At 38.6% G+C, this 23,091-nt stretch overlaps 1 protein-coding gene across 7 annotated transcripts in view; it reads left to right on the forward strand.

The window, feature by feature from the left end:
* Nbea (neurobeachin) overlaps positions 1-22,670 on the forward strand; it is a 496,782-nt gene extending 474,112 nt beyond the window's left edge. For 6 of the 7 annotated variants that reach the window (XM_090342258.1, XM_090342251.1, XM_090342253.1 and 3 more), the window contains 8 exons: positions 843-1,035; positions 2,719-2,790; positions 4,542-4,697; positions 5,277-5,447; positions 14,487-14,588; positions 16,135-16,331; positions 17,356-17,507; positions 20,852-22,670. In XM_090342258.1, coding sequence (XP_090198384.1) covers positions 843-1,035; positions 2,719-2,790; positions 4,542-4,697; positions 5,277-5,447; positions 14,487-14,588; positions 16,135-16,331; positions 17,356-17,507; positions 20,852-20,942 — 1,134 coding nt within the window. In that variant the 3' untranslated portion in view covers positions 20,943-22,670. The remainder of the gene's footprint in view (positions 1-842; positions 1,036-2,718; positions 2,791-4,541; positions 4,698-5,276; positions 5,448-14,486; positions 14,589-16,134; positions 16,332-17,355; positions 17,508-20,851) is intronic. The other variant, XM_090342252.1, reaches the window with a different exon arrangement.
* Positions 22,671-23,091: the final 421 nt, after the last annotated feature.

A 23,091-nucleotide genomic window follows, 5' to 3' on the forward strand; every position in this document is an offset into this window, starting at 1 on the left:
TGGCATAATTTAAAAAAAGATAATTTTAAAGAATATCTGAGATTTGTTGGTTCCTATTTCAAAGCAAAGGATTCATATATAGAGGAAACAATCACAAAACATACACAAAAGCTATAGAGTTATTGCTCCCAGCATCTTTATTTTTTGTTTTTAGTACAGTAGTATTTATGTGTAATGCTTACAGTATCTACTTTCTATCTAGATGTTTGAGGGGGGAAAAGATTAAAAAGAAAAAGGAAGAAAAAGTGCTGGCTGTCAGGAAACCTAGTGTATAGAAGGGAGTGGGGAGGCATAAACCATAAATTCAGTCAGCACCAGAGCAGAAATGTGTGTGAAACCCTGACAGGGGAGTACTTGGACTGCTTTATGGAGGCTGTTATATTTTCATTATTTAGTCTGTCACGGTGACCCCAGATCTGCCAGATAGGAAGGAAAGGAGCAAGGCAGTCACTCCGTATTTCATGTCAACAGGATCAGTTATATGAATTCACTCTGGGTTTTATGTGAACTGTACCAGTCATTGACTATTTTTTCCACCAAACTCATTTTTAATAGCACTGAACAGCTATGTTCCATCTTGTGTCCATATCTATGAGCAACTTTCTGCGTGGCACTCTGGCCACATCTAAATCATGGCTGGTGTCCTGTGTCAGTGACTCGGAGAGTTCCTCCTCAAGTGAAAGGGGCTGTATGTGGGACAGACATGAGATGGCAGGACAGAACAGCTTGCTCCATCTCCCTGCTAGCCTTGTCTAATGTTGAGCTTCCTTCTCCCCAAACCATCCACTAATTGTATTATCCCTTTTCTTTCCTCTTGTTCTCTTCCCTTTTCTACTCAACAGTGTTTCCTTCCACAGAGTCCACTCATGTTTAAAGATCAGATGCAGCAGGATGTGATCATGGTGCTGAAGTTTCCATCAAATTCTCCAGTGACCCACGTGGCTGCCAACACCCTACCACACTTGACCATTCCAGCCGTGGTGACCGTGACCTGCAGCCGACTGTTTGCAGTGAATAGATGGCACAACACAGTAGGTACGTACCCTAAACAAGGTTCTCGCCGAAGAGGTAAGGTGAGAATGGGTGTTGGGATAGCAGATCATTGTCAGGTCCAGCTAAACAATACAGGTGAGCCTCCCTGACTTCAGCCGCACCAGAGGCCCTTACAAACTGGTACAGCGTATTTGATAGACTTAAGCAGTCCTACAAATAAATCAGATCTTGTCCTCCAAAAAATATCCCCCACTTTTATCCTATATTAACACAAAATGAATTTGGATTTTCTGGATGATAGTCCCCTATCCTGTTTTCTTAATGTCATTAATTTATTTAGCAGATATTTGAATAGCCATCACATGTCCAAATCCCCTAAGCATATGCAATAATGAAGAAGACCAACACCAGTGATTTCACATATGCCGTTTCTGCCAACGCATCTTGAAGTGATATAATACCACTGCAAAAATGTAGACGTATTGATACTTATTTAACCAGGGCAGAAGTAGATGTGACCAAGATGATTTAGTTGGCCTACTTTACCACTGAAGCTCTCCCTGGAAGCCCAGGACTCCTACTGTCCATAGCACTGAACAGATGAGCCGGGCTGAGTCAACCTGAATCCTTCTCTAGTCCTCACTTCTACCTTGCCCTGAAAAAGAGATTTATACAACAGCCCTCTCCCAAAGAGTTTCCATGTGCACCTATTTACATACATAAAGCATAAATTATAAAGGTATTATGAATGTATTATATAGCCACATGAAAAAACGAATGAACTCTCGATCAAACCCAAATGTTAATCCACTGAAAGTATCTTTTAATGAGAGTGAAGATTAAAATGTGCTCAATTTTATATCTTCAGTTTATCCATCATATGTGGAGAGAGGACCCAGTTGAGTTGGAACCACAGATTCTGCCCAGCGCTTGCTCAGGAGAGCTCTCTGCGCTTATCATATCTGCATGGAAGTTTAACTTCCTTTTTTTGGCTTACTGGTTGTGTTTTTAATGGGCTCAATAAATATAACAATCCCGTGTTTCATTCAGATTTTTCTTATCACTCCAACTTTCTACACCTTAAGTAAGAACCTGATATCCTTGAAGTGATGATGGTGTGTGTGTGTGTGTGTGTGTGTGTGTGTGTGTGTGTGTGTACTGAGTCTTGATCTTGGAGCCCTTTGCATGTCCCTTAGCATTTATGCTCAAGACTGGCACACTACCCTTTAAGTCAGCTCCAATTCCAGATTTTTACTGATTAATTAGAGATAAGAGTCTTCTGGCTTTGAGTATTTAGGATTACAGATATGAGCTGCTACCACTACCACCTGCCTTTGTGAAGATGTTCTTAAGACTGAATACAAAGTTACAAAGTATGACTGAATCATTCTTAAAATAATTCACCCAATTTTTTTTTTTTTGCCAGTCCTGGGCTTGAGCTCAGGGCCTGAGCACTGTCCTTGGATTTTCTCAAGGCTAGAGCTCTACCACTTGAGCCTGAGCACCACTTCCGGCTTTTTTCTATGTATGTGGTACCGAGGAATCGAACCCAGGTCTTCATGCATGCTAGGAAAGCACTTTAACCACTAGGCCAAACTCCCGGCCCATTCACCCAAATTTTTTAAACCGATAAACATTTTTATAATCATCATAAACAACTCCTTCAGACATTCTTTTATAATAATTTTATAGAAGTCTCTTTTCTATCTCTTCTTAAATTTTTAGGCCTCAGGGGAGCACCAGGATACTCGTTGGATCAGGCCCATCATCTTCCAATTGAAATGGATCCATTAATTGGTAGGCTAAAAATTGTTTTTATGAATTACTGAATATCAACACATTCCTACGTATAATATTTTTCTACCAAAAACATAAAGTGAAGATAGCATCAGATTACCTTCAAAGGCACATGTAAATCATAATTTCCCTTCAAATAACTGTTATTCAAGCAATTCTTTGTGACAGTTTTGGAACATAAACAAGACAAATAATTTAAAGGCTACTCTTTATTTCAATCTAAAGTATTTCTAGCAACTTCTTATTGCTTAAGGATTGAAAGAGGATACTAATACTGAAGGGCTAAATATAAAGTAAAATGTATCTCATATATCTATAATTCTTCATGGACAGTATTAAAATATTTTTAAATTGCATACATTAGACATTGCTTAATTAGATCTGTGGTCTAGAGCAAGTTCCTAATCATTCTTGATATCTGTTTCACATCTGTAAGATAATTCATAATAAAGCTCTTATGCCTATCCTGTGGGTTTATTCAGAAAATGAAATTAGAATAAAAACAATCCTATAAAAATTATACTATATATGAGCTTTGGGGGTTTTTTTTGCTCTTAGAATAATACATCTTTCATCTTTGAACCAAGAGATAAGATATAGCTATATCTGCCAGTTACTTATACCCTAACAACATTGCACATATCATTTAGAGAATGTAACATTTAGAACCATAAATATTTTTAGAGTCTAGTCTAGATATTCCTCTTTTCAGCAAACATCAACAGTGAAATATATAGCTAGTGTGTAGCCATGAAAAAAATGGATTTCTCTATTATAATTAATCAGGCTCCACTTACACAGCTTTCTAGTGACCCAGGACTTTGAGTTTATTTCTGCTTTCTTTCCTTCTTTCTTTCTGCCTTTCTTTTCCTTCCTTTTCTAATAATTATTTTTACAGTGTTAGAAGGTATCTACAAACAGTGTCATGTAGATTTTTAATTGGTGTTGGAGTCCGGTAGTGGTGACCTCCTACATCTGCATTTCCTGTTTAAGAATTCAGTCCAGGGATTTTGCCTGAAAGGATGGTATAGCTGGCATCCAGACAGGCACTGGGGAAATCAGATGTGTCTCTGAGTTCCTGACTTTATTCAGATTTAATCCCAGTGTTATAGGCTGATTCTCTGCCTGTCTCTTTTCTCCCAGTCTCTCTCCTATCCTTTTTATTCCTCTCCTTCCTGCCAGCCCGTGCTAGAAAGGCCTTCTGTTTGTTGACAATCCAGGTCTTCGAGAGCTGCTGACCTAAAGCTCCCTGTGGGGCTTCCCAAACAACAACATGCCTTGCTCAGATCTCTACCCTCTTCTTTTTTACAGGGATTGTAAATGTCATTGGAAAATGACAGATTGTGGAAAATCTTTTCTATGTATTTTGTGTAATATTTATCCTTTATTTGGTTCTTGTTAGATGTTTGTGCATAATGAACATCAGTAGAATCACATGCATTTATTTACATTTATTTATTACATTTTAAATGCATTCCCTTGAATTCCTCATCTGCTTCTTATTTTTTGGTGGAGGAAGAACTTGGAATTCTGGCATGCTTTTTACATATATAATATAGTTCATAAATACTCATGGCTACTAAGGAAATTAATATCCCCGAAAGGGAGAATGTCAAAATCTTAATAACTGTGTAGCTTTACAGACCTAACACTAGATGAAGCAAAAAAAAAAAAAGTGTTCTGTTCCTGCTGCAAAGGCTTAGTGGCATTCTTTTGGGATCTTTCTTGAAGTTCTTTCTATTTCTTTGTAGCTAATAACTCTGGTGTAAACAAACGGCAGATCACAGACCTTGTGGATCAGAGTATACAAATCAATGCCCACTGCTTTGTGGTCACAGCAGACAACCGCTATATTCTTATCTGTGGATTCTGGGATAAGAGCTTCAGAGTTTATTCTACAGAAACAGGTAAACCTAATGTGCAGTACAGTACTCTCTTTAAAATAATATATTTAAACCAGAGGTCAACATGAAATCATACAGCACATGTTACACCCCCTCCAGGCCTTCTTTGCATCAGTGGTCATTATTCACATTAAACATTCACTTTGTAAACCAAGTAACTAATTTTACTAATGCCATTTTGAATGTTAGTATGATCCCTGAGTTCTTAGGGTAAATGAGGTCTTGTCCTCCTCCCAAAATTCATATCCAGTAAAACACCTGCAACCTCCCTCCAGTCTAGCCCAAACTCCAAAGACACAAATCATATTTATATTACTTTATGAGACTCTAATTTTTTCAAAAACAATCCCAAATTCCAAAGAGAGAAAGCTCATAACTGTGTTATTCTGCCACACCTCTCTTAAATATTCTTGCATCAATTTTCAGAGTCAGGGAAGAACCTGTAGGTAGGTTTTAAATGACTTTATAAATTTGAGGCTGCCTAGATTTACTCCTCACATATTTAGTAGAAAATAAAGTTTAGCTTACTGTCATCTAAAGAAAATGAGTACATGAAGTAAACCCGTTGTTTCACCACTGCAGGAAAGCTAACCCAGATTGTATTTGGCCACTGGGACGTGGTCACATGCCTGGCCAGATCTGAGTCCTACATCGGGGGAGACTGCTACATCGTGTCTGGATCCCGGGACGCCACCTTGCTTCTCTGGTACTGGAGTGGGCGACATCACATCATAGGAGACAACCCCAATAGCAGTGAGTGCTTTTGGAATTGTCCTGTCATGCTATAATCCCCGTACATAGAGTTTACCTTTCAGACTTTCCTAATTTTTTCTTGATTCTGTGTTTTAGAATATGAGTGCTTAAATGGGAGAAATATTTCTTGGAATGTAGGTACTATTTAAAGTTTTGTTCCGAATGTAAAGTGGCAGCAGCTGTCATTGTGGGACAGGGGCGACTGTCCTGTTCCTTGCCATAAACTCAGCCGCCTAACCCCACAGCTGCATGGGCTTTGCAGGTTTCACCTGGTCTGTTAACCCTCATGACTTCTCTCAGCTAAATACAAACTCCCCTTTCTCTGAATTTTACTTGGGGCTCCCTCAAATCATTTATTACTTGCTAACATGTAATACAATAAATCTGTCCATGTATTATTTATTTATAAGGATTGAGCCCTCCCCTCCCTCCCTTTTCAGATTAGGCATTGAAGATGCAAAAACTAAGACATTTCCCTTTCTTTGCAATGATTCTTCAATTATTCTTTGTTCCTCAACGCTGCCTGAGATATCCTAAAGGGGAAAAGACAGGATTCCCTAGAAAAATAATTTGGGGGGAAACTTACATGTTCTCTGTCTTTGCCCATCTGCTTTCCTCCCCACCGCTTCCCTCTGCTCTCAAAGTCCAACACCATAATTATAATCACAATCATATTTTAAATATCTGATGTTCCTTACAACAGGAGCTATGTAAATACAAAATGATTATATCAGTCCTTAAGAACAAAACTCTGAACATCGTATTTCTTTGAAGCAGTATTTCATTTAAGCCTCAAATAAGGACAAAGTTATCATTAAGAAGTTATTGTGACAGATTATCTTGACTATCTATATGTGATGTAGTGCCTCCATCTATGAAGATTTATTTATTAGTCAAGCATTTTTTTGCTTGGTGTCAGTGGTTCACACATGTAATCCTGGCTATTTAGCCTAAGATTTGAAGATTGCAGTTTGAAGCCAACCAGAGCAAGAAATTCCGTGAGATTCCTAACTCCACTTAACTGCCAAAAAGCCAAAAGTGAAGCTGTGGCTAAAATGGCAGAGCACTAGACTTGAGCAAAAGAGTTCAAGAACAGCACTTAGACCCTGAGTTCAAGCTTCAGGAGCGCGTGCACACTCGCGCGCGCACACACACACACACACACACACACACACACACACACAGAATCAATAATTTTGAAGAGGAAATGTCTCTTGTCATCATTATGAACTTGCCTCCATAAAATGAATTCTGTAAAGATTTTATTAGATATTTCAAGTGTATAATAGAGAATAGCAGCTTCTATTTTTCTAATATAAGAAAAAAATATTCCTCTCGATAAATGGGACAAACACCTACAAGACGAGTCAAGCATTAAATGAATACATGCTAAACATCTACTGTGTACCTACTAGTCTCTTAGTAGCTAGGAATTCTGGGTATATACATTCCTTGGCCTTCTAGAGTTAAATAAAGACTTCTATATTATGCTCATCACAAAACTGCTTCTATTGAGTGTACTGAGAATACTGTGTATTAAGTATATGAATCATTCACTGTACCAGGTAACATTTTATAGGTTAAATTTTTTGTTATCTATATAGTAGTAACTCATTTTACATCTTGAACATAAACTGATGATTACATAAAAGAATCCATTTCAATATTTTGCCACAGTGAAGATCACAATAGTAAAATGAGTAAGTCAGATGTAGTATTTGATTGGACTGGCTGATTTATGTGTCACTTGTCTAAAGCAGCCAGCCGAGGAGTATAGTCATGCTTGACTAGAGCAGTGCTACATTGGTCAGTTTGCTTTTTTTTTAGGTAGTTACAGAGAACACTGAACCCACAGTCATGTCAGTGATCTCACTGTGGTGTTAACATAGTCATCCGTAACTTGCAATATGAGAGAAAAAGATGCTTTTTCTACTCCAGTTTAATCTACTCCAGCTACCAATTCACAGGTCAAAGAAACAGGCTATCTGTTTTCTATTTCAAACCCAATGTTGCTCAAAATCGAAAGGCTAGTTATGTAATTTGTATTAAAGTGTGTGACCCAAAGCCCTGAGATTTTTAGAGGTTGTATGAATTAACCCAGACTTGAAGGGAGATGCCTAGCATGAAACATAATATCCTCAGAGCTGTTGAGAGTCAGGGGTTGGTCTTAGGGTAGACATTAAATCACTTTTTTTATGGCAAAGAGGACAAATATACTTTTTAAAATCACATCATGATATGGTAGCATTTGTCATCTACTATTGTTATACACATCACTGAAATCACAAGGTAAATTCAAGTGGCTTTTATATTTGTTTCCTTTGCACTGTTGTTATATCATTCTTTTAAGTTTTAAGTAGATATAGAAAGGATCTATGCTTTTATTGTGGGAAATTTATCATTGTGATTAATTTAGACATCTCAGAAGTATTAGTGTTTTTCTAATTGTTTTTTTTCAATTTTAATGGATTTGTCACAAAGACAATGAAAATGTGTAGATTATTATACAGAGCATTTCAGATCATAAAAGAAATGAGCAAAGGCTACCTAGCATATGTTAGAGTTGAATTATAGTTGTTCTATTAATGCATTTTTACTAGTAATACTCATTGTTATTCTTTCCAACTTGTGACTTTGAACATAGGAAATTATCTTGGAGATTTTAAAGAGGTCCCTAACTAGATAACAGAATTGCAAAGATGTGAGGGACAGATGCTTTCATCTGAAACAGTCTTACACAAATTCTGAAACTAATTTGGAAGTGATAAAAATTAATTTGCGCACTTTAATTGGAGGCAGTCTCCTGCATGAAAGAAAGCAGAGCAGAGCAGGCAATTTGTGCTAAAAGCTGATTGAATTTTTTGTCAGGTAGGTATCTTGGACTTGGCCGCTTATCCTCTGGAGCCCTCTGCAATATATTACAACCCATCTCTGACTGGTGTTCTTTAAAAGGATCAATGCTATTCCTGTTGAATCCCTAGAGTCCAAAATTTCATTGATCTTGGGACTTGACATTTCTCATTATATGCTGTAGCTTCCAACAAGATAGTCACCAGAGGGCCAAGTTAACATTGTTGTGTCTTCAATAGGAATTGAAAATACATTGCGGCTTCAGCTCCAAAGCCAATCTGCTTTGAGAGTATGGAATTTAAAGGTTTATACAAGATAGAAGGTGCTTTATAGAGAGCTTGATGATATACACATATGGAACTTTAAAAATCATAGCAGTGAAAATTTTAAAACCAAATTGACAATATTCACTTAGCAGTATGTATAAGACATCATTATGTGTTGCTGTACTGCACGTTTTAAGCACAGGTCTTTTAGCTCATGTACATGTATTACACAGATGATGAAAGGATAAGCCAATTGAAAAGGGATGTCCAGCTGTGCACACACACCTTCTCTGGGCTCCTATTGTGTAGGGCTTCAGTCCTGGACACTTACTCTCCTGCCAGCCACAGCCTGTCATGAAACATCTGCCAAATCACACTCCTCTCTTTGTTTGTATCCAGCTACTAGCCATGATACTATGAGACAAAAGCATGGACAACTAGCCCACAGATACTTTTTAAGTACATCTATAGTTATATACATGTAGATTGAAATGATCTATTATTCAGTAAATTTGTGCCACTTCCCAGACAAAGATTTAATAACCTTTTGCAAAAAAGATTGGTGTCAGAGGGAGCAGAGTCAAATGTGTAAGAATTCTTATGTCCAAGAGCTTTCTGGGGATCATGTGGCCTCATAGATGTAATGGAACACTGTAGCCCAGGCAATGAACACAGGAGCCCACTCAGCATGTCATCTCAGTCTCACAACTGGAGACGGTTAGGGTCTGTGACTAGGAAGCAGAGTGCTTTCCACTGGTCTCTGCTTTCCTCCTCTATACTTCAACCTGAAGCTTCTAGAAAGGTCTTTGACCTGGGTGGGAAACAATACTTTAAAAATTACTGCCTAGGGGCCGGGAGTTTGGCCTAGTGGTAGAGTGCTTGCCTAGCATGCAAAAAGATCCAGATATGTAGAAAAAAGCTGGAAGGGGTGCTGTGGCTCAAGTGGTAGAGCTCTAGCCTTGAGAAAAAGTCCAAGGACAGTGCTCAGGCCCTGAATTCAAGCCCCACAACTAGCAAATTAATGAATAAATATTGCCTAATTTCTTCTTTGATCAGATAGCTTCAGCTCAAGAACAGGGATGGCAAGGCATCATACAGATCATACAGATCCCTTTGGGGAGGGCAGGTGAATTGTTCTAGTGGTAGTATGGGGGTGAGGGAACAGTGGAAATGTGGGAAGGATCAGTGTCCTAGATCCAGGATCCAGTACTTCAGGGGAAGAGACTTGCTCTGTAATTTGCAGCTTGTCCAGCTAGTATAGTTAATATCACCTCATCTCTGAACAGGGTCGGGGATGGGGGAGGGTGGGGAATCAGAGTAAATAAACAAGTAGGTTCATCCATTCACTCATTCTTAGAGAAATGGGTCTTCTATTCTCCATTAAAGAATCTTCTAAACTTCATTAAATACTCTGAGTATGTGTTTTTCTATTGATCATTGACTATTTTATTATATATAATGAAAGGAAACCATTTCATGTGTCCCTGATGTTTTTTTTCTAGCACATGGACTGTTTTGTTGTTGTTTGTGTTGTTTTGTTTTACTGTGCTCACTTTTGGTCTAGGGAAATGTGGACCCAGTCATATTTGGGACTTAATCCAGGCCTCCACTGAGGACTGAATGTGTTGATATCAGGGACCCCCATTGACTCTGCCCTTCTCTGTCCCAGCAAACCTGTTCATATACATATTACTACAGTTACAACAAAACAACTACATCCTTTGACTAAATCTCTAACTCTAGCACCTTAATTTAAAAAATCATCATATTCTGTAAGAAAATCAGTAATATAAACAGATTCTACCACCTTTCTGCAATAATTTAGACAGTCAGAGGCAAAATCTGAATGTCCTTCATCACCAAATTGCTCATCTTCTGACTGCAGCAAACCCACTCTGATGAGTTTAGTTCTTAGAGAGTGCAATCCTTATGCAACTGATTTAGAAGGACCAAAGCTTCCCCTGCACAAACAAGGTTACATAAGAACCATGAGTAATCTCTACCTGGGCCATCTTCCTAAGAGCCATAGACTATCTGTTAAGAATCTCTTCTCATCGACTCTATGTAAATAGAAGCATCTAATATATAATTTTTTCTCCTTCAGGAAATGACTTTAGATTTAAACGTGATAAATTGTTCATTTTATGTCTGGACATTCCAAATATTGCCTATTCTTACAGTAATTCCATCACATAGAGGGCTCTTCAGCTGAGGAAATAAGAAAGAATGGGGGCCATGGGCTGCAGTGCTGGGAGGGAGGTCTCACCTGCAAATCCCTCTGCAATGGCCCTTTAACCCTGAGCTACATCCATCAATTGTGATTGGGCTAGCGATTCCAAGTGATTGTTGGTGCGTTGAACATCTGTCCCTGGCAATAAATAGAGCGAATATATTTTCTCCTTGATGTAGAGTTCCTTTTAGAAATCCTAGAATAACATTTTCCTTGCTTTTTTCCAGTTTACACTAGAGCCCTTTAAAGAGGCTCCCAGGGCCCCTAAACAATACCCCTTTAGGTTTTACCATTTTGAATAAATTTGAATAATGATCTAGGGAAGTTATAATGAAATAATAAAACATTTTAAATTCAGTAAATCACATGTAGTATTTAAAGGCCTTACTTATTAATAGAAAGTGTATAACATATGTAGTGAATATTTTTGTACATTTTTCCAATTCCTACAATAAAATAGAATTAAATTGCATTTTAGATTTTTTTTAATAATTTGAGTTAGGTCTCAAGAACTCTATAAAGGGCCAGGAGTGTGGCCTAGTGGTCGAGAACATATGAAGCCCTGGGTTCACTTCCTTGTTACTACATACTCAGAAAAGCCAGAATTGGTGCTGTGGCTCAAGTGGTAGAGCACTGCCTAGAGAAAGCCCAAGGACAGTGCCCAGGCCCTGAGTTCAAGTCTTAAGACTAAAAGAGAAAGAACTTAAAAATTTTATGAAACACAGTTGCAAGGTTTTTCAGTAACATTATCATTTTTTTTAGTTTTTACCATCTTGATATTTGCTTTCTTTATTATTTTATTTTTCCCCACTATGAAACACTTAGAAAAATTAAAGAGAGTTATCACACATAGAATCTTAACAATACTTAATCTCTGTTTTACCAGTGAATGCAAAGAATCTAGGAGACATGTCTATAAATTATGTGAATATATTTTAGAGAAATCCAGAACTTCCAGGAATACAATTTAAAATCTATTAGCAGAGGATTACAATAGTGCAAAACCTAGATACATAAAGCCATATAGGATAGAGCTAAGTGAAAGGATCTCCAGAATATGGAAACAAGAGCTTTATCTTGTGTGATTGTTGTTCTTAATATATTATGTTATTTCTCTTCTCTCTTGTTGCCCTTTGGTTAATCTCACATTGTTACAGTATCTGACTTTGTTACCTGGCATACTGTACATATGTTTATCTGTTTATTTGAAATAGGAAAGAGAAGAGGGGAAACAAGATGATTGGGAGAGGGTGAAAGGAGGGAAATGGGGACAAAAACATGAGAAAGGGTATCAATGTGTGAGAAGTAATGCACCTACTATCTGGTGAATATAACTGTAATCCTATTCATTACAATAAAAAATCTATTATACTATATATAGATTTAAATACAATGGAAGGCTGGTATGAGAAGGGTGCTCGTCCACACTGCATTTCAGTAGTGCTTCAAAATCAGAATGGGGGTAGATAGGTGAGAAGACTCACCTAAAACTGTGGCAAATATAAGATGGATGTATTAAGGAAGGGGAGATTGATAGACCAGAGTGGAGAGTTCAGGGCACCTTACTAGGTGAGAATCTAATTCTGACATCCAGTGTTCCTCATTGAGCCACATCAGTGCCAAAAAAGAGGAATGCAGGAGACAGGGCTTCATTGGGTAGCTCTTAAATGTTCAGGTCCTGTATCTATCCCTTCACAGTGAAAGTAAAAGCCTCAAGCCAGAAGACAACACTTCAAACGCAGATGGCCCAGCCCAAACACCGGAGTGCAGAATGGTTCTTGAACATTCAGGATAAAGAGCAAGGGGCCACCCCCATCCAGAATAGGAACTCAGAAAGAGGCAGATACCATGCAAGCTCAAGCTCTATAAAAGGAAGCCCTCGAGCCAGGCACTCTGTTTCAGTTGATGAGCAGTAAAGAGAAGAGAGAGAAATACAGAACTTTAAGATGACTTCATAGTCCCCAAGAAATAAGAAAGATGATATTAAGGTTACAAGAAAGGTTGTGTATTTCTTACTTTGATGATAAGAACAAGAGACTTAATTATATTCTTAGTTTTAGACATACAAATACTTAATATGTAATCAATACTTTAAAATTATCTGGTTTTCTTTCCAGTTCTAGGGCTTGAACTTTCTCAAGGCTAGCACTCTACCACTTGAGCCATAGCACCACTTCCAGCTTTTTCTGCATATGTGGTACCAAGAATCAAACCCAGGGCTTCATACATGTTAAGCAAGCACTCGACCAACTAGGCCAAACTCCCAGTCCAGCCAAACAAATTATCTAAGTCTTGGAACAAGAAAAATAGGAATCCGTGAGGAAGCTACCACCTTTATCTCTTGAACTAAATTATCATATACAATAACCTTCCCCCCCCAAAAAGGAAGAATGACGAGTATGTTCTTGGATCCTCTGAACCCTAATTTGAGCAACATTGTCTGTCTTTTATAGTTTTTGCCATCTTGACATTTGCTTTCTTTTCCTTTTTTCTTTAAATTTAAATTTTACTATAAGGGTAATTAAAGGATTTTCAAAATATTCATTACATATAAAGCATTGATTTAAAAAATCTATCAAAGAAATGAACCCCAAACCCACCATCTACCAAGATGGTGCATGGGTGCATTTACCTTCCTCATTCCTTTCAGACATTCTCTTACTTCCTTTCCCCCAACACTCCTGTACTTCAAGACTAGATGGCACTCCTCATTTTTATCCTGTATTGGCTTCTCCCAGAAGCTTTTCCGGTCAGGGCAGTGCTGGGTATGGTGCTTTCCTAAGTTGGTTGGTCTTTCTCGCATGTTCCAGGTGTTCTGGTTTTCTCTTCATTCATGCAGAGACAGTTTTCATTCCTTCTGAACTTGTGTGATCAAATTTCTTCTTCCTCTTATTTGTCCTTTTTTGAGCAGCAAAAAGGTGCACAAGCATATGAAAGGCAAAGTTATTCGGTGTGTTGTGATTTCAGCAGTTTCACGTTTGCCTTCAAACCTTACCCACTTAGAAGACTGCTTATCCTTAGAAGGCATTGGTTCAGTCTGTGAGAACACTTAACAGTGAGAATGCTAAATGATTCCACCAGACTTAGGTTTGCACTAGTAAAGGGGAGAATTAAGCTTAATTTCCCCCCTTCCTGACTTTCCCCACCATCATTCATTTCCTCCCCCCACCCGAAGCTCATCTCTGCCTATTCTGTTGGAGAATTTAGGGAATGCTTTTACTTTCATAAGAGCATGACTTTCACACTTACAAAGCTTAAATTTAAATCTAACACTTACTACTTCTGTGAAATTGAACAACCTTGTACAATGATAGTACCTGACCTCATAGGAATATTACCGTGATTAAAGGTGAGAACACACATGAAAATGCCTTGGTGGGCATTACACCTGTTTTACAACACCAGTTAGTAGAAAAAAGAATATCAGCAATACTGTCCTAGTGTTCAAAGAACATTACATGTTAATGTATCACAGCCTTTAAATAGCCTATGTCATAGAGACAGTAGTTAGACCCATTACACAGATGATGGAAGAGCAGAAAAAGGTTAAAATATAAATGGTTATGGTCACACAACTAGCAAATGCCCTTCATAAATTATTGGTGCTTTCTTTATGAAACAGGAAATCTACTGGTTTTGTGCCCACTGTCTGCTCTTAGTCTGGAGAGACTCATCCCAGCCATTCTCTTGCAGGTGACTACCCGGCACCCAGAGCTGTCCTTACAGGACATGACCACGAAGTTGTCTGTGTTTCTGTCTGTGCAGAACTTGGACTCGTTATCAGTGGTGCTAAAGGTCAGAAGTCACTTATTTCCTTTTAATTGTGCCATTTTCCAAAGCTGTACTTTCTGGTTTATTTCTTCTAGAAGACTGTCTACACATAAATGTCATACCTGGGTTCTTTGAAAATGTTTATTTTTGTTACTAATACTTACTAGTACTAACATAAAGTAGGAATAAAACATTATGTGGCATTTTGTGTCCACCAGCCTGCTAACTATAACACTGGTAAATGAAATGGCTATGCACCCACAAGATACCTGTGTTAGAGTATTTAAAACATGAAAGGAAATGTCATCCCGCCGTGGGGATAGAGGGTGGTCAGATCACTGCATCACAGTTTCCTTGGATGTACTTTCCTCTGCGGAATTCCCTTTCTGTTTGTTTTTAAAGAAAGAGCAAGGTACAGTGTGTTTGTGGCTCACACATGTAATCCTAGCCAGCCTGGAAGCTGAGGTCAGAGGATCGTGATTGAAAGCGAGCCTGGGCAGAAAAGTCTGTCCACCTGGAAGTGGATCTGTGGCTCAAACAGCCGAGTTTTAGCTTTGATTTAAAAAAAAAAAAAAAAAAAAAAGCTCAGGGACAGTACACAGGCCCTGAATTTAAAAGGCCTAGGACCAACAAAAGAGAGAGAGGGCAGAGGGAAGGAGGAGAGGGAGTAGAGACAGCCACATAATACCAAACTCATAATACAGACACTTATTTTGTTGAACTTGAATAGTAGTGTCTTTTTTTTCCTATCTTAACCCAATTTCTACAGGGGCAAAGTTCTTCCAAAAGAAAAGTCCCTCCTCAACTACTTTTATACTCTTGCTTCACTGCTAATATATATAAGACAAAATGTATTTTAGTGTATTGTATGAATTACCTGACAATCAGCTCCCTAACTTCCCTTTTGTATTTTATGTATTGATTGTAGATAAGGGTACAACTTGATTGGTCTTTTAGTTACGTAGTTCAACATGAAAATTTTGATGCTACTAGAGAAAATTAGCAACTATTCTGATAATTCTCTTAAGCTTTCAAGAAAACATTAGGAAATGCATTCTGGGGCATTCAGTCTTTTTTTTTTTTTTTTTTTTTTTTTGCCAGTTCTGGGGACTGAACTCAGGGCCTGAGCACTCACTGTCCTTGGGGGTTTTTTTGTTTTGTTTTGTTTTCTCAAGGCTAGAGCTCTACCACTTGAGCCACAGCAACACTTCTGTGATTCCCAGGAATCAAATCCGGGTCTTTATGCATGCTAAGCAAGCACTCTCACCACTAGGCCAAACTCCTGGCCTGACAGTTTTTAATTTTCCCTTAGTCTATAAATTGTATCCTTTTATTATGAGTATTACTATCCAAGGTAGGAAAATTCATTTGTTTGTCTGGATACGTTTGAGGTACTTTAGAAACATGTATTAAATATTGAAATACAAGCTCAGTGCTAGGCTCTAACCAACATACCTCCGTCTTCTTTCAACAAATCTGAGTGCCCAGCCAGGTAAGGTTTTAGACTGGTGAGATCTAGTGAGCTGTTGTGGTCACTCACTGTTCTGTCACCGATGTCCTCATTCTTCAGAGGGTCCTTGCCTTGTACACACCATCACTGGAGACCTGCTGAGAGCCCTGGAAGGACCTGAAAACTGCTTGTTCCCACGTTTGATTTCTGTGTCCAGTGAAGGCCACTGTATCATATACTATGAGCGAGGGCGATTCAGCAATTTCAGCATTAATGGGAAGCTTTTGGCGCAAATGGAAATCAATGATTCAACACGGGTAAATTTGCATGTATAATGCTAAACAGGATTGAGGTTAAGACCAAAGATTGTTTACAGTAAAGGATATAATAACCATGTCTGGGGTAATCATATAAATGTGTGCTGCTTTAAATGGTATATACATTCACAAGGATAGATACTTTGAATGAATCCAAAATTCCTTTAGTCACAAGAAATTGACTCAGTGAATTAGACATCAGAGACCATAAGTGTTGTTTCACTAGAGGTTTTTAAATGGAGGATTAAACTTCTGAATTCCATACATCAGTGCAGCCCTTTACCCTTGTACTTCCAGAAATGGTAAAGGTCACACCCATCTTCATGTACATACATTTGCATTTAGGTTTAAGTAGAAGAATTCAGGAGCTAGCAGAAGTTGCTCATAATTACTATACAATGTCAGTCTCAAGCGTGTTTTGTTAGTCACTGGTAGATGCTACAGGTGATCCAGAAGCAAATTGCCTCCGCATTCCTTACGTAGGACCCTATTACAGTAAGATCCAAGGATGGCCAGTTTGAAGCCAGCCAGCACATGAAAGTCTCTTATCTCCCAGTAATTGGCAAGAAGACAGAAGTAGAGCTATGAGTCATTTGGTAAAACACTAGCCTTGAGTGAAACGATAGCTGCACCAAGCCCTAAGTTCAAGCTGCACCAAGCCCTAAGTTCAAATCCAAGTACCAGCTCAGAAAGAAACAAAAAGTCATTACTTAAACTGGTTTCATAAGAGCCCTTGTTTCTTTGATGAGTCCCACACTGGAAGTATACAGAGTGGGCCTCTAGGAACGTGCACCACAGGGGACTGCGTATTACTAGGGAATGCGTGTGTGCTCTTCAGATTGCCAGTATTGTTTGTTTACTTTTCCTCTGCTGGGGATCAAAACAAGTTTCACACATGCTAGGGCTCCCCTGCCTTCCCCCAGCTGTCCTCCTAGCCCAACAGACTGATTTTCAGTACTGGCCATTAATTGTGAGAGAAAAAAATAAAACTGAAAGAAATGGTGGGTCTTGTCTTTCTCTGAAGGCCATTCTCCTGAGCAGCGATGGGCAGAACCTGGTGACTGGAGGGGACAATGGTGTGGTGGAGGTCTGGCAGGCTTGTGACTTCAAGCAGCTGTACATTTATCCCGGATGTGATGCTGGCATCAGAGCAATGGACTTATCCCATGACCAGAGGTGAGCTACCTAAATAACAAAGGTCGTCACAGAGCAGTCATCAAAAGCTCTAGATGCAGATGACTCACGCCCTATCAACCCAGCTACACAGGAGAACTAGGATTACAGTTAGAAATGAATCCTGGCAGGAAAGTCCAAATAGCCAACCCCCACCAACAAAACCAGAAATGGATCTGTGGCTTACATGGTAAAGCACTAGCCTTGAGTACAACTCAAGACAGCACCAAGTCCCCAAGTTCAAGCCCTAGGATTTGAACTAGAAAAGGAAAGAGAGAGAGAGACAGAGAAAGAGACAGAGAGAGAGAGGTTGGGAGTGTAGAGTGGGGGAAAAAAAGGAAAGGAAAAGAAGAAGGAAGGAAGGGCTGGCTCTTAACATTCTACCAAAAGTGAAATGGACTAGAATAACTGTAAAAGTGAGTTTTCTAAGGAAGGATTCAGTCAGGGAGCAAATACTAAGAAATCTCAGAAGTGAAGCTGTTGAGTGAGGGCATCTGCATGCAATTGAAGGGCCCAAGAATGGGCTCTAAGGATAAGGACTCATTTTATTTATTAAAGAATCAAAAGACAGGAAACTGTTAAAGCAGACAGATGAAGTTTATTTGAACATGAGAGCATAGAATCTCCATATACAGGGGGTTGCAGTCTGACAGTGTAATGGAATCCTCTCATAGACCTGTTGTTATAGTATGGGGCTCATCCCATGCCTCCTTCCCTGGGCTTTGCACAGATGGCCTGATGGTTGTGTACGTCTCCCCCATCCCCTTCTCCCTCAGCTGTTTTCATTGGAGGAGCAGTTACTCCAGGGCATATAGTTAAAAGACACTGATGTTGGCTGCCACATGTTGTTATTTCTGCCATTTTTGTAAATCCCTGTCTCCTAACTGGGAAAACTTCCTCTCTCTCACCAAGGCATAGAACTCATTTTCATCAATATCTCTTCACAGACCCTCTACTCACATAGGATTCCCCTGGATGAGATAACAAGAAAGAAGCATTTTTTTTTTTTACTTGTCTGTCATGGGGCTTGAACTTGGCCTGAGCAGTATCCCTGAGCTCTTCGATACAAGGCTACCACTAGGCCTGGGTGTTGTTCTTGTTCAAGTGTGCCGTCTACCCTAGAGCCAAGCCCCTCTTCCCGTTTTCTAGAGGTTAAATGAAGATAAGAGTCTCAGGTCCTTTTGTGCCTGAGCTGGCTTTAAACTTTGATCCTCAGATCTCAGCCTCCTGAGTAGCTAGGATTACAGATGTGAGCCACCGCACGAGCTTGTTTTGTTTTTTAGCACAAGTTTATTTGAGCAGGGTGAGGTTCATATTTAGATAACCAAACTCAAGCATATATAATTAATAGGTAGTCTCCAATTCACAAATACTAGCTGTTTACTAATTGATTCAATCCTTCCCCCTTGAGTTTCTTGTTCACCTATTTCTCATGCCATTTTTGTTGTATTTTATTTGGTACACATTTTCTCTGATCCCTGTTTGCAACATTATTTTATTTCCTAAAATTCACTTTGAATTTGTAACAAAGTAAAAAGAATATGAGTAGTATAAAGTTTAACTAAAACCGTATGATCATCAAATGTCATGTATTATACCATGTTGTTATATATTGAACAGAAATAAGAAAGCCTATCAATCAACTTGCAACTATGTAAAATATTTCTTGCAAGACCATTGCTTGTAAAATATTCTAAATATTAAGATATATAATAAAGCTCTTTATACTACAGTAAAATGGTGCTGAAATCACTAAGGAAAATAATGTAATTTAGTCTAGTGAACAGATATTTGGCCTGTAGCCAGACTGTTCTGAAGAAAGATAAAGGCTATTATTAGAGTACTCCAAAACACTATAATTCATATTTGGAAATAAGCTGGGAGTGGCTTATTGTTATTATTCATTTATATCTGAGTTCTGTTGTTAACTCTTGAAATATTTATTAGTTTATATTGAGTGCACAAAGGAGTTTCATTCTGGCATTTCCATGCATGTATATATTATACTTGGATCAAATTAGTCCCTATATTTACTCTTCCTTAACCCTACCCCTCTTTCTTCTAGAATTTTTTTACACTTTTTAGTGGGTTTCATCATGCCTTTTTCATACATTGATACAATATGTTTTGATAAGTATTTGTCCCGTTACTCTCTGCTCTTTCTTCATCTAATCTCCATAGAAAATATCTTAACCACCTGGGGATATTCACTATGAACAACACTTTTGCGATGAGTTGGGATTCTAATTTTAACTAATCAAGACATTTCACTTTGTCTCTGAAATACATCATTCTCATATTAAGTTGATGAATTTCAGAATCATTTCTTTAAAATAACAGCATACCAGGACTTATACATGAGTATTTCCAAAGTATTTGAAATCATTTGTGCTCGCTACTAGGGAACAATTGTTAATGTTCACTCATGTGTTCATTTCGACACCATTTTCATCTATTTGTAGGTGAAGTATTATGTAACCATGTTAAGGGTAGATAACATGATTACTGAGCCCACTGAGCTCCATTATCCCAAGTCTCAGGGTCAGAGGTGCCTAACTGGAGTAAGGAAAAATGCTAATTTAGTTTCTATTTCTATTTTCATTTTTAATGTTGTTTGTTTTGCTGATAAGGAAACAGTAGTATGTGATTAAACATTCTGAACTGCTGTATAAACATGCGTTGCTTATTTATACTCAAGAAGTATTTACTAATGAAGAGTTGGGAGGTAAGCACACTTGGTCTGGGTAGGTCATGGAACCTGAGCTGTGAACTTAATGGCAGTGAGCCTAGGGAGACATGGCCCCACAGTAAGGAGCCTCGAAGCAGTTGGCTGATTGGTTAAAGAAACAAAGAAGAAAGCACAAGGCAACATGACCTGAGGTCAACAATGACTGGGAGTAGATGTGTTTGAGTCTGAGGTTTCTGTGACACACCCTGTTATCCTCAGTAGGCCCAGAGAAAGTGTCATTAGAAGAGATTGTGCCTGCAGCATCTGCCCAGGCCCAGGGAATGCACATAGACTACGGATTAAAAGAGTAGGGTAATGAAGGGAGACTACAATATATTAGAAATGTTTAGAGAAAGACCAGAAGTTCTCAGAGAAAGCCAATGGTATGAACATGATTGTGAGAGGCAGCTGTGGAGGTGACAGTGGAATCTATGGATTCTCAGCTGCCCAGGCAGCAACAGGGCTGAGAGCATCTCTTGGCAGAAGCAAGACAGAATTTTGCTCCTGTCTCAGTGACCACAAGCTGAAACTTAGGAAACTTGGAGATCCTAAGTTTCTGTCTGTGCTTAACGACTACTTGTGTCTGTACTTAACATAACTACTGTCTGTGCTTTTCCAGGACTCTGATTACTGGCATGGCTTCAGGTAGCATCGTAGCTTTTAATATAGATTTTAATCGGTGGCATTATGAGCATCAGAACAGATACTGAAGAGCAGTGAAGAACCAGACGCCAAGTTCAAGTAGAGCACAAGTGCTGCATGGCAAGGCAATATCTCTGGTGGGAACGCTCGTCTGCATCGGCCTCTGTTTGTACATTCCATCACACCCAGCAATAGCTGTACATTGTAGTCAGCAACCATTTCACTTTGTGTGCTTTTACAGGACTGAACACCAGCTGCTATCAAGCAAGCTTCTATCATGTAAATTATATGAATTAGGAGATGTTTGGGTAATTATTTCATATATCGTTGTTTATTGAGAAAAGGTTGTAGGAAGTGTCACAAGAGACTTTTGACAATTCTGAGGTACCTTGTGTCCAGCTGTTACAAAGTTTAAGCTTTGAACCTAACCTGCATCCCATTTCCAGCCTCTTTTCAAGCTGAGAAAAAAAAAAACACGTTTGATACTTTGTACATCAGATGCATCTTATTTAAAGGGATACTTTTATAAAAGTAAAACCTTGTATAAAGAACAAAACTGTTTCTTAATTTTATTGTGGAGTTACAACTTGCATGTTCTTTACTCCTGTCTTGATGGAACAGGTGTGTTCACACTATGAAACAGAAAAGTCTGTCCAAGGACACAGCTTGTAGGAAAGGGTTGAATTTGGGCTCAATCAGTAATTGGTTTTAACATTTTCCCCAAATATGATTTGCACTTTTTAATCAAAATTCATCTCTTTTAAGTGAAATTTGCTCATTAAGCATTTGGATAGTAAGCCATTCTTTGCCATTTTTGGTACCTTATACAAAGAAAATTCAGCCCTACCCCTTATCATTTTAAGACGCAGCAGAGAGGGGGCTTCAGGATGAGTTCCTGGTTTTGATTGGATGAACAGGAGTCTCATACTAATGCCTCCCCACACCTGGACCTTTCTTCCAGAGTCATTCCACTGGTGTAGTGTATGTACATTAGGGGAGGAGAATGATGTTCACTTTTCTCTTTCTTTTTCCTCTTTCGTTCTTGAATAGCTTAGTTCCTTTAATAATGACTTGTTTTACAACAATAACTGAAGTTATGCTTTTAGGTTCTCATGAGATTCTCACCAAAAGCCACATTCTTCACCTGAGGCTCTTCATCTTTTATGATGCAAGATGATGGCTATCAGTGATTTTTCCAGCATTGTACTCTGATCCAGTTACACACCCAGGGTATATACACTTTATCCATGTTTCTTCTTTGTATATTTGGTGACTGTATTGTCATAGATGTACATATTGTGTCGGTAGGGCTATGAGGCATGTTACAGGAATGTAATTTTCTCAGAATTTACACTCACTTGCAGTCATTTATTTAAAAAAGATAAAACAAGATCATGGGTTCTTTGTATTGGCACTTTGCACCAGAAACATATCATTATTTATTGATGTGATTACTTATTTGTTACCCACCTTGTACTAGTAAGTTTTAGCACTGAATTATTCCTTCTTCATTGTCGTTTGTATTTATGAACTTCTGAAATTAAGGGGAATCAGCGTAATGATTAAGTTATTCACCACCAGGCTGTAAGCAATATCTTGAGTTTGTAGCTTAGAATGGGGAGGATACTGAACATCTGGAAGACAAGTTCATTTCATCTTGAGATCATGGTGAAATATTTTGGATATATAAATTCCTTAAGCTATTGTAACCATGTTTTATTGCAAAGATGTAAAATATGCCAGATGTGTGTGAGTTGGAAATCAAAAAAAGAAAAATAAAATATGCAAAGAATTCACTGGTTGTTTCACATTTCATTGAGCACCTCACTAGCATTCATTTGTTAAGCTGTCTTAGGAGTTCCGGGAATCAGCAGTGCCTCCTATAAAGGACGAGCATGCAAAAACATGAGATCTGGGCCTAATGAGGACCCTAATTTGCTGAAACATGAGCTGCTCTGCCAGACCATCTGGCAGGGATTTGGGGGTAACAGTGACCACAGGGAAATAGTCCGGGTGTTTATTCTGCACAATCCACTTTGAGGGTTGTTTTTAATTTTATTTAAAAGAAGCAAAATGATGACGGATGTAACTATATGAGTATATCAAGAAATTCTGTTTTCACTTGAAGCAACATGCTGTAGAATTCACCATCAAGCAAGCACGTCAGGGACTGAGAGGCCTGGAGAAGCCCAGCTGTGGGTGGCCACTGCAAGGTGA

The sequence above is a fragment of the Megascapheus bottae genome, chromosome 11 (assembly GCF_031878675.1).
Source record: "Megascapheus bottae isolate mThoBot1 chromosome 11, mThoBot2.hap1, whole genome shotgun sequence".
NCBI lineage: Eukaryota > Metazoa > Chordata > Mammalia > Rodentia > Geomyidae > Megascapheus > Megascapheus bottae.